This window comes from Bolinopsis microptera, chromosome 5, assembly GCF_026151205.1.
Source record: "Bolinopsis microptera isolate Bmic1 chromosome 5, MBARI_Bmic_1.0, whole genome shotgun sequence".
Classification (NCBI taxonomy): Eukaryota; Metazoa; Ctenophora; class Tentaculata; order Lobata; family Bolinopsidae; genus Bolinopsis; species Bolinopsis microptera.
The window spans coordinates 7,925,501-7,942,133 of NC_087076.1; the positions used below are offsets into that span (position 1 = coordinate 7,925,501).

A 16,633-nucleotide genomic window follows, 5' to 3' on the forward strand; every position below is an offset into this window, starting at 1 on the left:
TGTTGTACACACTGCACTGATAATGATATCACGTTGAACGTGTAATGTAAATATAGTGTGGATACATGCGAATATATATTCTAAATAACTGATAAATGATATTCCACACAAAGCATGAAATTGTGCTGTATATGAGTGGTGATTTCGCTCTGAGAATCAGGGTCAGTAGCTCAATTGGTAGAGCAAGAGACGCGAAATCTCGAGGTTCTGGGATCATTCCCCAGTTGTCCCTAGTTTTTCAGAATTAATCATCACATATAGACAGCATGAGAGTAGGCCTGGCCATCTCGAAGTGATAATAATAATTAAATGTTTCGCAGATTGGCAATCATCGGTGTTGTTGGTGTTGTACACACTGCACTGATAATGATATCACGTTGAACGTGTAATGTAAATATAGTGTGGATACATGCGAATATATATTCTAAATAACTGATAAATGATATTCCACACAAAGCATGAAATTGTGCTGTATATGAGTGGTGATTTCGCTCTGAGAATCAGGGTCAGTAGCTCAATTGGTAGAGCAAGAGACGCGAAATCTCGAGGTTCTGGGATCATTCCCCAGTTGTCCCTAGTTTTTCAGAATTAATCATCACATATAGACAGCATGAGAGTAGGCTTGGCCATCTCGAAGTGATAATAGTATTCGGAAATACATAATCGCGATATAAAGCTTTTTATCCTACTCAAACGTTCGAATGTAAGCGCACGCATGATCCTCGTTTAGACGACTCAGCCACGCAGTTTTAACATGTAACGGCTACAAAGCACATCATCGCATCAACGTACTGTTAATTTATATGATCAGGTTGTCCAGGACACCCTGCAATTTGAACTATAAGTATCTGCTATCATTTTGCGCGGCTGAGATCGTTCACGTGTGGTGTCCTATTTCACTAATTTTAAAAGTTTCCGTTTTTGTTAATTTTGCTATCGCCTGTTACACATTATATACCGGCCCTGTGTGTAACTGTAATGTGTAAAACATGTGGGCGTGTGCTAGTATATATGCATGGTAATTTCTAGCTTCGATGTAATATTGGAAATCTTGCCTTATACGTTATAATAATTTAATTAATTAATTAATTATCTTTCTACTGTGGTATTATATATGCAGTCATCGGCAGTTGGGGGAGGGGGCCGCGCCCAAGCCCCTGAGTCCGTCGATTGGACACCCAACACAACTGCCAGCCAGCTCCCACGAGCCACCTCTGAGCCACATTAATATAATATGCAGATATTAAAAAGCGGGGGACCCTGAATGTCTCCTTGGACACTGTCAGAACTTCCTTCAAACCATTCTGACAATTCACCGTTGTGTCTGACAGCACTGACAGTTCCATTAAAGAATGTCTGTATAATTTGAATGTATTTACATGGTAGGCCATAACGACTGAATGCTTTCCAAATATAATTCCTATCGATTGTTTATTTTTAATTCAAAAATGTTTATTCTTAACTCTGGTTATTCATAAGTTATATACCTTTAGCAAGGGTATTTGAACTAAATCGTCCTGTAATGGGGTGTAAGAAGAATATTATAAAACTCCTCTTGGTGGTTTTCAATGTTATTGCTGTGGTAAGTTTCATCTAAAATATTATTGACATTTCTTTGGTCGTTCAGTTAAAAGTTGGTTAGGGTTCATAATTTCTTCCCAACATGCAGGAGAAACTTACTTATGAAAAATATTCCTCTAGATAATCGGTCTTGCTTTACTTGGAATTGGAGCTTACTCGAAATACGAATATGGAGACGTTCTAGCGATAACTGATAGCGCTTTTACCAGCATACCTGCCATGCTAATGATAATCGGGGTTCTTGTCTTCATTCTCGGATTTTTGGGATGTTTTGGATCGTTCAGAGAAAACCGAGTTGTTCTCATTGTCGTAAGTTGTAATACTGTGATATTTTTAATCTTTCTTGTTAAAATATATCCGCATATTGTTTCACAAACGATCTACACTGTCCAAAGAAAGGGAATTAGTACAATAAGTGTAACACGCAGCTGGCCGAATGATTAGCATGTCTGGAGACTGACCCATATCGAGTGACTTATAATCACCATATAATAATAGTGATTGTATTCAACCTCACACCACGTGACCATGTTTCAGTACACTATCCTCCTGGTCCTGGTCCTTATGGGAGAGGTTGTGGCTATCATTATATCTATGATCTACAAGGGAAAGGTTTGTTTAATTATGCATTATTTCATTATATTATTTTTGTATTATAATTACATATGAGTGCAGATTGCAGTGCACCCACTAAGGTGTTGTTATGGTTATTGAAAGGATGGATAATATCCATTGAATATAGCAGGTCATGGAGTGTCCATGTGTACAAATTAATACTTTTATTGAGTGATTGCAACATCACGCAGTTTATGAGTGTATCTTCATTGTTTGAATGAAGCTTATCATCAAATATAGCGTTTTATCGCAGCATATCACGAATATTTGCAACTCATGTAATAAACTATAAGTTAATAGAATTTATATTTATATACAGTACAATACAATGCACAGGACGTGAATTATTATTGTAAACTAAAACACACCGTATTGACATTCAATCCTAACTTACAAAATATATATATTTTTTCCCCCGAGCTTTTCATTCAGAATTAAAACAAGTCCTTCATATTATGGAACCAGGATGTGGACTGGCTACACCTGGTTGAAGCATCCCATTACATAATACTGAAATTTACAATAAATTATGCAATCATAAAATTATGATCAACGAAATATATTCAATCATTTAATCATTTAATTTAATTATGTCATGTGATATGTCTTTCTTGTCTATTATCCTCGTTTACAGGGATTGGTAGCTGTGCATCTCTTCGTCCATGCTTACAAGAAGCACTCTGATCTTCAGAGGGCCTTTACTAGCTCCATTTACCTTCTTGTAAGAGTATTTAGCATTCTTTAGTATTGGGCTGAATTCTACATCCATATACCTTAGGGCCAACAAATTTGGGTCACAATAAATTTGGTTAAGTTATAATTTTGGTTACCATAATTTTGGGCACAAATTTCGCAAATTTTTAGTCTACAACAATTTTAGTCGAAATTTTTGACTTTTCGAGACCATTTTCCATTCCATTTATTTGATTTTTCCATTATAAGGAGTTTTTTTTTAAATTTCGCATATAAAGTCATACTTTATAGTGAACTAAGTACAGACAACGGAACACATAGTTCAAGGGGGCTATATTTATGAGTCGCATTCGAACTTGATTTCTCTTGGAGAATTTCTCTTTACACTCTTAACTTGCGAACAAATTGAAGCAGCAGACTTTAAGCTAGAAACTTTATTGAATAGAAATAATCATTCCACGTAACTACGTCTTCTTCAGTTCTGTAATAAAATTGTTAAACATGTGTAAAATTAACGACGGAAAGAAATTTAAAATAACATTAAAACAAAAACAGAGAAATAAAATTTACGAAATTTTCTCCAAAAATGTAATTGAAAAAATTCAAAACAACAAAAAATACGACAAGAAGAAATGTAAGCTAATACAACTAAATACTGTACTACTCATGATACTATACTAATTAGTAAACGTAAAACTGGTTGAACAGAATTCACAATTCATGTGTCAAAACTATTGATAAACTCAGCACTTAAGCAACGATAACTCGGTTGTCATGGTTACTATCCAAGATAGTCCTATCAATACATTACTTACTAGTTAAATATCGACTAAATATTTGTACAAATAACTCAACTCAGAATCCTAGAGCACATCCAGACTCCAGAGAATGGGGTTGGACAGCACTACGCAGTGCTGCTGAGTTTATCAATAGTTTTGACACATGAATTGTGAATTCTGTTCAACCAGTTTTACGTTTACTAATTAGTATAGTATCATGAGTAGCAGTGGCGTAACGAAAGGCCCTGCTGACCCCGCTGTGCAGGGGGGCGCCGTCTTAGGGGGGCGCCAAATCGTCGTTTGAATGTGGGACAATTTCGAAAACTTAACTAAAGTACTAGCAAAACTGCGCGTTTTGCTCTAGATACACACTTTTTTAGAGATTTTACCGGCGTATTCTTTAAAATCACCTAATTTGTTCAATTTTAGGGAGGGGCACCAAAAGGGGAGGGGGCGCCAACAGGGGGGCGCTTTTTTCGGCAGGGGGGCGCCAACAGGCAACGTTACGCCACTGATGAGTAGTACAGTATTTAGTTGTATTAGCTTACATTTCTTCTTGTCGTATTTTTTGTTGTTTTGAATTTTTTCAATTACATTTTTGGGTCATATTTCGTAAATTTTATTTCTCTGTTTTTGTTTTAATGTTATTTTAAATTTCTTTCCGTCGTTAATTTTACACATGTTTAACAATTTTATTACAGAACTGAAGAAGACGTAGTTACGTGGAATGATTATTTCTATTCAATAAAGTTTCTAGCTTAAAGTCTGCTGCTTTAATTTGTTCGCAAGTTAAGAGTGTAAAGAGAAATTCTCCAAGAGAAATCAACGGAACACATGTATCAGAAATTTCCCATGGGCCCACGTGCACACCGCGCGCCAAACGGTCACGTGGACAAATTATCAACCGAGCGTGATCCTGTAACTTACACCATACGCCCGTATTTTGGTTAGGAGGAAGGATAGCATACAGTTTCTTATTACACGCAGTAGGGACCTGTGTACAGTTAGCGATATTTAACTGTTCATCATAAACATATGATAAAGAATGTAAGCTCAATGAAATTTAATTCATATATGCTCTGCTATACTTAAAGTTTGGTCTACTTCAAAATTAGTCGCCAAAAAATTTAGTCACATGAAATTTGGTTTACAACAATTTTAGTCAAAAGTTTGACTAAATTTATGGTAGACTAAATTTGTCGTTCTTAAGGTACTGGGTAATAGTGTAAACTAGCAGAAAGCCCGTCCTCCGGACGGTTATTATTGGTTAATATCCCATTCTGCCCTCCTCGCCCCTCTCATATTTCCTCGCTTTCTCTCTTTACCCCTAAACCTTAAGCTTTTCTCTCTGCTTTTCAGTTTAATCTCTTTTTACTCTTCATTCATATAATCTCTATCACAAGACTTTTCTGTAAGGAGGACTTGTACGAGGATCATTCGAGAAGATGTAATATTTTAACTTTTCAAGGAATGTTAAGATTTATTGTACATACAGGCGGGTGATGCAATGTAGTATTGTTATGCGCGTTTAGGGTGCACTAAATACCTAAACATTGCTCACGTTACATAACAAATACTTAGTTCTACCCTGTTAAAGTGTACTGACACCCCACACTCGTATAGTATACCCCGATTTACTGCGGAGTTAGTACTAATGTACAATATACACTGTTCATTCCGTGAGCAGCTTCTTTTTGCGCTAAATAGTACACAATAACTCAGCATCTGAGAACAAAAGGCCCTGCTCAGTGTACTACTGAACATGGCACGTGACTGGAGAAGCTAGCTCTACACTTAGTACACTATGTCACGTGTCACACACACGTCTATTGTCTCGCCTCAGCGTCAATACCTTTACTATTCACAGAATTGAAGGCTGGGCCTTTCTGTTGTACAAACAATAGCCATGCTCGTGTAGCTTTAGTCTGGAAGTGGCTGGTAGTGGCTCCACTCACAGCTAGCTCACATTATCAAGAAAGGTATTCAATATAATATGCTGCTCAATTTCTAGCTGCTCGCGTTCCCAAATATGGATTAATCATTCCTTGCAAGAAGTAATGATTATAAGGCATAAGCTGGTATTTGTACTACAAAATGCGTCCTCTCAACTCTAGATCTACACTTTCAGGAATCACGTGACACAAGTGATACCTGGTAATATTATATTGATAGAAACCTATCTGCACAAAAGTAAGATAGGTAAGAGAGGGTTCACTCTTTAAATATTCCGCTTAATTGCTAACTTTATTACGTTAACCTTAAGAATATCCCATCTAAGGAATATCCCATCTTAAGAATATCCACCTGGACAATGTCCACCTGGATAATATCCACCTGGACAATGTCCACCTGGACAATGTCCACCTGGACAATACACACCTGGATAATACCCACCTGGACAATATCCACCTGGACAACACCCACCTGGACAATACACACCTGGATAATACCCACCTGGACTATGTCCACCTGGATAATACCCACCTGGACAATATCCACCTGGACAATATCCACCTGGACAATATCCACCTGGACAATATCTAGCTGGACAATGTCCACCTGGAAAATATCCACCTGGACAATATCCACCTGTATAATATCCACCTGGATAATACCCACCTGGACAATATCCACCTGGACAATATCCACCTGGACAATATCCACCTGGACAATGTCCACCTGGACAATATCCACCTGGACAATATCCACCTGGACAATATCCACCTGGACAATATCCACCTGGACAATATCCACCTGGATAATGTCCACCCGGAAAATATTCACCTGTACAATATCCCACTTTTCACTCCTTGAATAATCAGGAGAATTAAGTGCGATGTGGCGTTGTATAGCAGCTGGGCAATGTGAAATAAATAACTGGGTCAGGTCCAATAATATCTAATACATATCTGTAAATGTTATTTATTGTTATTATAACATGATTGATTTTATTGCAGATCGAAGAGTCGGTCGAAGACGGACTTGAGCTGAAAGTTGAGGGATACGTAACTGGGATAGCTGACGATATCGAGATCATGGACAAGATACAGGTGCTCTATATATCAATACTTTTACTTTCACTTTCATTTTCACTTTCAATTTCCCTTTCACTTTCAATTTCACTTTCACTTTCACTTTCACTTTCACTTTCACTTTCACTTTCACTTTCACTTCACTTTCACTTCACTTTCACCATTATAACTCACTAAACATCCTAATTTCTTGTTTGTACGTTGTTTGTAAAATATAATATTTCAGGATACACTACAGTGCTGTGGTATTCACGGTCCGGAGACGTACACCAATAACACAGAGTGGCTTAAGAATCACAGTAACGTTACTGTACCCGCTAGTTGTTGTGGTTCGGTCACTGAACGCGATCCTATAAGACGCACCTGCAAAACCTCCAACGACCTGCTCTACACTGAGGTTAGCTTTCACTTTCACTTTCACTTTCTGCTGTTTTACTCACTGTTGAGTTTTGTCACTGTGACACACTCCCGGTCAATAAGTAAGCAGTAAGTACACTTATTCCTTATAAAATTATTTTGCTAAATTTATAAAAATGTTAATTTATAGTCGATAAATTCCAGGACGCCCGATGAATATTTATTTTTATTGTACGGATACTTTAATGAAGTTAAAGGGAAATTAACATCAAACAGTACACTTCTGAAACCCTAGTTTTTAGAAATATTTGAGAGTATCAGTCGATCGAGACCTGGAAATGTATGACAATTTGCGTAGTACTATCTAACCTCATAGTCAAACCACTGCCTCCCCACACCTATAGGTTCAATAAATTCTGACTAAGAGTGTGTATCTCAGTAAGAGTGAGTAGCTGTACATTGTACCTCACAGCTACTCACAGCTACTCAAGCCTTACTTTCGGTCGGCAAAAAATATACAAGAGAAACATCTATTGTGTGGAATGAGAATGTACATATTTTTAGCTATAGAGAAGCTTTTAGTAATTATGTTAGCTTGAAGTTAGCAGTTACTGTTGAGAAGGTAATGATAGAGTTAATGAAGTTTGTGTTACGTTGGTATGTAACCAGATGTTGCAGTATTTCAACATTCTGAAGCAGCGAGATTAAGGATCTCATCTGCACAATATTTTACCGCTCAGTAGAAAATTTAGGACCGAAAGTGTTCGCGACCCTTGAAAAATGAAAACTTGTTAAAAGCCATCTGTTTTAATATTCTGAAAATTAAAAACCATCTGTTTTAAGATTCGGAAAATTAAAACTGAAATATTTCAGGGCTGTCTGGATCTGACAACCCACACGCTGAAAGACAACACAGGTCTTATTATTGGGATCACAATGGGCTTCATCGTCATTCAGATAATTGGGGTGTGTCTGGGCTGTGTCTTCTGCCAACGTATCGCACGTGACGGTTACAAGGAGGTCTAAACACGTGACGTCATCACAACACCACGTGACGTCATCACAAAACCACGCGACGTTATCACAACACCACGTGACGTCATCACAACACCACGTGACGTCAACACAACACCACGTGACGTCACATTTTATTATCTGTAACTATCAATGTAGCTGTAGATATTATCTAGTTATATGTTTTAAGTCTTATTTTATTGGACTGGAAGTAAAATGAACCCTGGACTAATCAAATTGCAAATCTCGAGAGTTTGTGTAAATAACCAATGTTTTTCATCTTTTAAAATATTATTACCAGATTAATTTAACAAGATTCTCAAGTAAAGCGAGCTGACAATAAATAGTAATAACACTTATTTACACATGCTGTAAAAACTTTCTTATCGGTCTTGCCTGTTGTTAATATTGAAACTGATTTTATTATTTCACCATCAACTTTGCAATAAATCACAAGACTTTTAATCAAAAGAATCGCATTTTGTAGAATATTTAACGTACACTGCTAACTGTATAGAAGGTTTAAAGATAATTTGTGAAGATTTAGATATTCGATTGTAAGAATCCTTTTTGCCACGCGACACCTTGGTAATTCAAAATGTTAATTTAAATATCTCAAATTCGTGCTGTAATTGTTTTACGTGCTAATCACAATCACTAGCTGTTTATTTCATTGTATTCTGTGTCCATTTAGTTTAAGTGCCGGGTGATCAGATTTTTCTGTTTTCAAAAACTTTTCGTTCAATTTGCTTTTTCATTTGTTTTTTTACGTAAAACATACCGCTTCAGTCCGTTATATTCCTTAATTTAAATGGGCCCGTTTGTCACCGGTGAAACTTGAGTTGATCAGATAATTTAATGGATTTGTGAATAAAGTTTCCGTAACCTAGCTTAGTAGTAACTACAGTGTAAGGCGGCAGAATGTATCAAACTCATGAGATTATCTTGCAGGCTGCCACATAGCATCTCTCTAAACGAGTTAATTAAACCATAATTAACCGTTATCAAACCATATGCAGGTAGTTCTTTTGGCTTTAAATAATTAAATTACAAATTCGGTTAGATCAATTCAAATAATCAACTGTAAATGCGCTCACTTAACATTAAATATCTTGTGCCGTTTTTTGTTAAATCGCAGCTAATCCCTTTACCCTCCTACTTAGGATACTTAGGAGAGATTTGTAGATTCCTCTACTGGGTCTTCGACCTTCGTAGAGTGAAGATCTGATAGAATAGTGTTCCATAATGATTCATCCATAACGCTCTCTCCTCCTTTGCATCGACATTAAATTTAGTGCATTAAGCCGCTGCCAATAGTCAAGATGTTGAACACCCCAAATCCTTGAGGTAAAAGTACGCTGTACTCCTTCAATCTGTTTGAGATTTTACTGGAACTCGGTAGTACTCCAACTTAACTACGGACAACAATTTTTCTAAAGCAAAATTCTGCTCCTGTCCGGCGTCCGCAACTCATTGACCGTAATAACTAAATAATTTGGAAAAACTTGAATTAGGAAAGTAAGTGAAACATTCTATAAACTGTCTAATCTTAATATTGGTTTTATTAAAGTTAAACTTGTTGTTATATTACCACTGTGTGCCCAGAGAATGTTGCTGGACCACTTGGCAGCTTGCCCGGGAGACAGGAGTAATACAGGTTGAGAGTGTACATTGTGAGTTCCAGGTGATGTCCAGACCAGCTTGTACTGACACCTTGCTCCCAGAGGTCACGTGACCTCCACTCTGTCACGTGACATTCATCCAGCAATAACGAGATCTGACCGATTATCCCTTATATGGACATGTCATGTGGCGTGTGTTCCACGGATATAAAGATGGAACATTTGCCAAGATTTTGAGTTAGACTTCCATTGCTAAGTATAAAAGAAATCTTTGTATTGTTAAAGTAATATTATAAATACAAAGTAATAATTATAAAGTAATGAATAAAAAAGTTACTTCACATAATATACGCTCTATTCTTGTAAGAAGAAGTACTTTAAAGCTGCGACATATGTATCCAAGGTAAGTAATGTATACTAGAGATCAGAGTGTTGTAAACTAAGTTTCCTCTGAGCTGGAACCACATTATAGGCTTCTCAAGCTCAAGGATACGTATCATTATACTCATAGAAAACCTTACACACACACTGGAATTTGTTATGTGGCCAACAAATGTGGAGACAATGAAGCAGTGGCTCACTATTTTCATTCGCATAGTTACTGACGCAATGTCAAGTAACTACTGGTCCTGAATGGAATTTAAAGAATGGCAAGGCTGCTTTTACGAAGATCTAATACGAGGCTCTGGTCTCTGTTCACCATCAACCAATGTCACCATTTTAATGACAGCTAAAAAGGTGCCACGCCCTGTCTCATTCCCACGTGGAACTATCATCCCTAAAATTATTGTATCTGGTAGCTGTTCGATGTGGTCGCACAATCCCGTGTGATAAAGTTCTGCAGCAATTACTCTGTCAGTCTTCAATTGGCTAGTAAAAGCTCTACACCACCACCCGATGTATCGTACAACTTCAGTCAGCACAGGTGCCCGCGGCTAACAGGTGCATGGTAAATGGTATGTAAATGGTAAAGACGACGTCTTATTTTGCAATAGTAGGTGATATATTATTAGCGCGCATTTATAATAGTGCGCGCGAAGAAAAAATATCTGACGAAAGTATAACTTTTTGAACGTTAGCAACCAGTTTGACAGTAATCGTTTATATATTGTACTATTTCGTAATTCATTTTGTCATAAATAACCAGCATTACTCCTTAGTTGATAGAGTTGAAATTAAATACAGTTCTTCCACGGTGCCAGGCATATCACACTCCAAGGGAGGAAATCTGACCCACAAACAGGACACAGTCTCCAATCTGTGGGGTTGAAGGATATATCTAGACGACTAATAGACTTGTCAGTAATTGTCTTCCGACATACAACAAGTCAACTCATTGTCTTGAACATAATTAAATTAGTGGCATCCAGTGATATTGATTGAGATGCAACCGGAAGCCTCCTTGTTACTGGGGATTCTAGGGATACCAATATCTAGCTAACATCAGACATCCTGACCATGTGGGTACTAACCAATCTGGGTGATTTACGTACTCTAGTTCGACATGCACTATAGTTCGACAACTTAACTTCGCCAGATATCATCCCTGTCGAACTTCGGTACGTGTCGAACTAGAGTCCAGGTAGCGTACTCTAGTTCGACAAATAGTTTCTGCCATGCACTTGTGATCCAACGGTTATTGCTGAGTCCTAATTATAGGATCACAGCTGTTTCAATGGCAGATAAAGCAATTTTCTGACATCTAGCAACCAGCGGTTAGAAATTTCAGAACCTTTCAGTATAGTTTTAATTCTCCTGTGTGCCACTCAGTTCTGGTCAAGCAAACAGGAAAATAGATTGATATTTGATATTTGACTGTTTCCGGTTCAGCAGCCAAATCTCTAGATACCGGTAAGTTAGTCGTTTGTGATAATATAAAGTGTGGTATTATGGTAGATATTCATATAGCGTACTCTGCAATCTATATATATAAAACGGAGTACAAGTTATCTCTCCGCTAAGTTTACAATTCTGCTAACTAACAATTGAGTCAGAGGTCAACTTAAATGTTCATAGTCGATATGGATTAAAGAATTAAGAAATTACATTCACACATAGCTCAACAGCATGGAACAAGTAGAAAACAAACAAACGAATAGATTTCAAGCTTGTAAAGGATCGCGGATCGTTGCTTGAGATCGGAGATATCAAAACTCTATATAGTTCGACAGTCGAAGTTCTCTTGTCGAACTTTAGTACGTGTCAAACTTGAGTCCAGGTAGCGCACTTTAGTTCGACAGAGTCGAACCTTAGTATAGGGTTTGTCGAACTAGAGTGTGTGTCGAACTAGAGTGTGTGTCGAACTAGAGTGTGTGTCGAACTTGAGTACGTGTACCCATCTGGGTCATTAGATCTTAAAATTAAAAATGCCCAGTACTTTAAAATTAAACTGTGTAATTGTAAAATGTGCTCATACGCCAAGAAGATTTAATTTTATAGGTCTAACCAGAGCCTCAAAGGATAACTTTGAGCCTGCGTAGCATTACATTTAATTTTAAGGTTTTGTTAAGCTATTTTCATGTCTTATTATTCCTAAGTATAACTGAAACTGTCAACAATTTACCGTTTACCGTTAATTAAAAATGTTGGAGCGAAATTATCTCCTTTATGCTTTATCACTGTTATAATGTAATTACAGGGCATGTATCAACAATTTTTCAACTAGGGTATCCATTATTGGTACGAAATCTTTTATCTAGATGAAAAGATAACGATAACGATATATCTTACTATATATAAAGCGAGACGATATATATATATCTGTGCCATTTTACTGACACCACGGCATCGACTTTAACGCAACTTTCTACAAAAACCGTAAAAGATATACAACTGAAACATTTTTGGCTGGGTCAAATGCTTTAATATCCTCCAAATCAGCATGAAAAAATAAAAAATTGGCCGAGGAATAATGATTTTAGAGCCGGAAATTTGGACCCCCAAGTGGTGTCAAAAACGCCAATTAAATAGGTAATAATTATTTCAGTATCTTGAGTCTTGACACCGTTTAGGGTTATATTTCACGGGTTCCTGCTAGTCTAGATAAAGGCTAAAGCCGATAATTTTTCTGCAGAAGGAAATCCGATCTATTTTGAGACCTGTTGTGGTGTCTTTCATTTTTTAATTTTGAAGCCTTGCCGTCTTTAAATTTTGTTCATTTGAAGGCTTTGTCTTTATAAAGATTAAAGGGCGTCTTTATAAAGCAAACTGAGTGTATTGTACTAAAATTAGATAGATCGCTTCGGTTAAGTAAGGACAAGGACTTAAATTAACAAGAATTGCGCCCGTTTTTTATCGTTGTGGCGGATTTCCGTTCACTACAAGCTCAGCTTTAACTTCATTGTATTATACTTTAATTTTAAATACGGGACGGGGAAACACTTGCAACTTGCGATCCACTGATCCAATTCAATTGCCGTCGCGTAGAACTTAACTTCTATCTGAAATTGTAAGTGTAATTTAAGAAATTGGAAGCAAAAACTGAACTATACTCATGTCTTATAGTTATACACATCAGTACCTGTAAGTGTAATACTATAACATGTGTCACGTACAAATTGGGCTTATTGCATAATACATTTAAGCAACCCTCGCGCCCTGAGCTGAAGATGATTTACACATTTATTTTGAAAGCCCCTGCTAAAACAAACTCTTCGTTTCACTCATATGTTTTAAACCGTACTATAATGTATTTTCCTATTTTCTATCACCTGTATTTTTAGTAATTGTTATGGAGGAGAATCTTTAGCTCAGAGATTGGTTGGTTACAAACTACCATGGCCGGTACTGAGATTGCATACTCGCCTACTAATTATCACACGTCTTGGGGCCCCATCAAGGCAAGTGGATGAATTTACAGAGCTAAAATGAAGGTTGGATTTGTGGGTAGGAAAATGGCCGCCGCGGAGTAAAACATTCAGTAGAGTGCATGCATCTAGCACGTGTTAGTTAATCTGGCACGTGTTAGTTAATCTGGCACGTGTTAGTTAATCTGGCACGTGTTACTGTTAGTTAATCTAGATATTCATTTGTAATTTAATCAAGAACCTGTTCGTTTTCAGGTATGAAAATATTCTTAATGAATGATTTATTCTACGGAAATTTCTAAAAACCATTTTAACCGCGGTTGTTAACCAATTCCTGATGCCATAAATAGCCATGTTTTTTAGAAACTATCCACCAGGCACCTGCCAGGTCGGTGGAATACTGTTGGTTAAATAAATCAAACTATTCTACAGGTGAGACATGCAATTTGGTGGTCTAGGATAATCGAGTTTCAAGTTTGCTGGTATTTGTTGGTTTTCACTAGGAGGCTCCCAGAGACTTTCTGATGGTTATCGTGATGGTCCGGTACAAGATTACATACGACCCTGGATAGCTCAAACGATAAGCGTTTTAGGGCAAATTTTGATTCGTAAGTCGTATATTAACTTGGCTATTGCTGATCGATTAAACTCATCAAAAAGTCTCTGGGAGCTTCCTACTCATAGCCAAAAACTCAAAAATCTCAACAAATTGTTGGGAAAAACCAATGTTTCTTGAATAACTCAAAAGATAAGCGTTTTAGGGCAACTTTGATTCATAAGTAGTATATACTATATATAGCCTTGTTTATATATAAACATGGCTATTGTTTGTCGATTTAACTCATTGGAAAGACTCTGGGAGCTTCACAGAACTCAGTAAAGGATCTTCCTCAGTCACTACACAAAGGCCAACACAGTAAATTTTAAAGCTAAAGATTTTTGACTGCAAGGAGTACTCTAAAATTTGGATCAGAATAATAAAGAATGAACACTATAAACTGTTTTTGAAGTTTAAGAAGTTTTTGTAAATTTTTAAATGTTATACATATATCACGTCACTTGTCTAATAATTACGATCGAAAAACATTTAGATAAAATAGCAACATATCAATTTTAGGGCCTGTCGTGATATCATGGATCGCTTAGGTTCCACCAGGATCTGGTAGTCCTCATAATTCTGCGGCCTCTATGTGTCGTCATCTTGCACAACTCCGAAAAACCGTTGTGAGTTTGGCATGTGAAAATTTGCAGCCCTCCAGACATCGATTGGGTTAACGAGTTGTCGTACGTCACCTCGAGATCGGGTGACAGGGGGCTGAACAGGCCAGAACCCAATTTATTGGGTCTGAGGTCACGTGATTATGAGCCTGAGGTCACGTGACTATGACGTCACCAGAGCTCGTTCTCCGTTTCCCGCTCTTTGGACCAGGTGAGCTTGCATGCTTGTGAAAGTGGGTGTAAGACGTAAGTACAGCTGTACTGTAGTTACATCCAATTACCCCTAATAGAATGAAGATTTATTTTCTGACAGAAAGCTATATAGAAATTTACCAAAATATCGACTTAGTTCAAAATTTATTTTGATGACCACTCCTGACCAAAAATTGCACGAGAAATCGATTAAACTTGGTTTCAGAACTAAACAATGCTCCCTTATGCCTTAAAATCCATTTTTATCGATACAATAAACATTTTGATCCTGTGGATTAATTAGTATAACAGGTAACAAATGCACAAAAAAAACCATCGCACTTACATTGCATTCTTAACGGGTCGATTTCGAGTGACCAATAATCGTCGTGATGATATTTATACGTCATGCGTTCCTGATCATCATCAGCAATCAAGAGACAGGAGCGGCGATTGCTTTAAATCAACGGTTTACGTTATTTTTGTGAATTCGACCCCTGTTTTAACGGTTATCACACTTTGTCATTGAATGTATTGAGGATAGCTTTACAAATAAGAGGACCAGTAATTAAAATTGTCACAAATGTTTCTCTCATTCACTTTCGATAAGACACAATGAAAATTCTTACTTAACCATAAGATTCGGAATTTTTCAACCTTTGAAGAATATCGGAATTTTATAAAATGTAAGGAATATAAGGAATATAATTTCTTGCGGGAATAATTCCTGAAATATTGTCGACAGGTTCAAGTCTACTAGCAGGAACCCGTCTAACCCATTTTGACAGGTCTCGGGACCACCACGAATTGAATTATAAAGATCTATCTAAATTCCACGAAGACTACGGACCAAGTTTAAATACTTCATTATAGTTGGATTCGGGAAGTAGTTCAATTGTGCTTTGCACGGAACAACTTATATCACGAGACCGCCATTTCTGTTGAACCGAGAGATTGCAAATCAAACTAGTTTCAATTTCAGATCACCTTTTATGTGTTCATTTGTGGTGGACTGGTCAGTATACAAACGTGGCACGTGCGGGCATATTTCTCAGTTTGAGTTACGAATTCCTTCATGCCTGAGTTAAGTAATTCTTTGTGGTCGACTTGCTTTCGATCAAAACTTCATTAAATGAAATCGCTTTAGGGACATGTGTCATAACTTCATTACTACCAACGCGCACCAATTAGACACCACCCTTGCAGTTGCTCTATGTAGTCGAGTTTTTCTCAGTCAGATTTGGTTGACTGTTATTTCTTTTTGAGGTCTCGACAAACAGCTGATCATACGGTAGGCATATGCGCGCTATATCTACGCCTTTGGCAAGATCATAGGACATAGAAGTTCAAGGAAATTTAACAACCATAACTTTAAACTTACTTGCTGGACAACAAACGCAGCCACGTCGTAATTCTCCCAATAACTGCTGTGTAGAAGAGCTGGCAGGATGAGAGAAGGAAAAGAGCGCAGAGCTTCAGGATAGCTTTACAAATAAGAGGACCAGTAAATAAAATTGTCACAAGTGTTTCTCTCATTCACTTTCGATAAGACACAATGAAAATTCTTACTTAACCATAAGATTCGGAATTTTTCAACCGTTGAAGAATATCGGGCATTTTTCAGAATTTGGCCGCCAAATTTTTTTAAAGGCCTAACTCAAAATTCTAATACAAAACTTAAGGTCATGAGGCGATTCTACGTCGATTCTGAAAATTTCATGAAA

At 37.1% G+C, this 16,633-nt stretch overlaps 1 protein-coding gene across 1 annotated transcript; it reads left to right on the forward strand.

The window, feature by feature from the left end:
• Positions 1-1,485: 1,485 nt before the first annotated feature.
• Positions 1,486-8,816, forward strand: LOC134816004 (23 kDa integral membrane protein-like). The gene is made up of 6 exons (XM_063824660.1): positions 1,486-1,582; positions 1,702-1,890; positions 2,119-2,193; positions 6,626-6,718; positions 6,927-7,097; positions 7,931-8,816. Exons 1-6 carry the CDS (start codon positions 1,523-1,525, stop codon positions 8,081-8,083), a joined length of 741 nt encoding a protein of 246 aa, XP_063680730.1. The 5' UTR covers positions 1,486-1,522; the 3' UTR covers positions 8,084-8,816.
• The last annotated feature ends 7,817 nt before the right edge of the window (positions 8,817-16,633 follow it).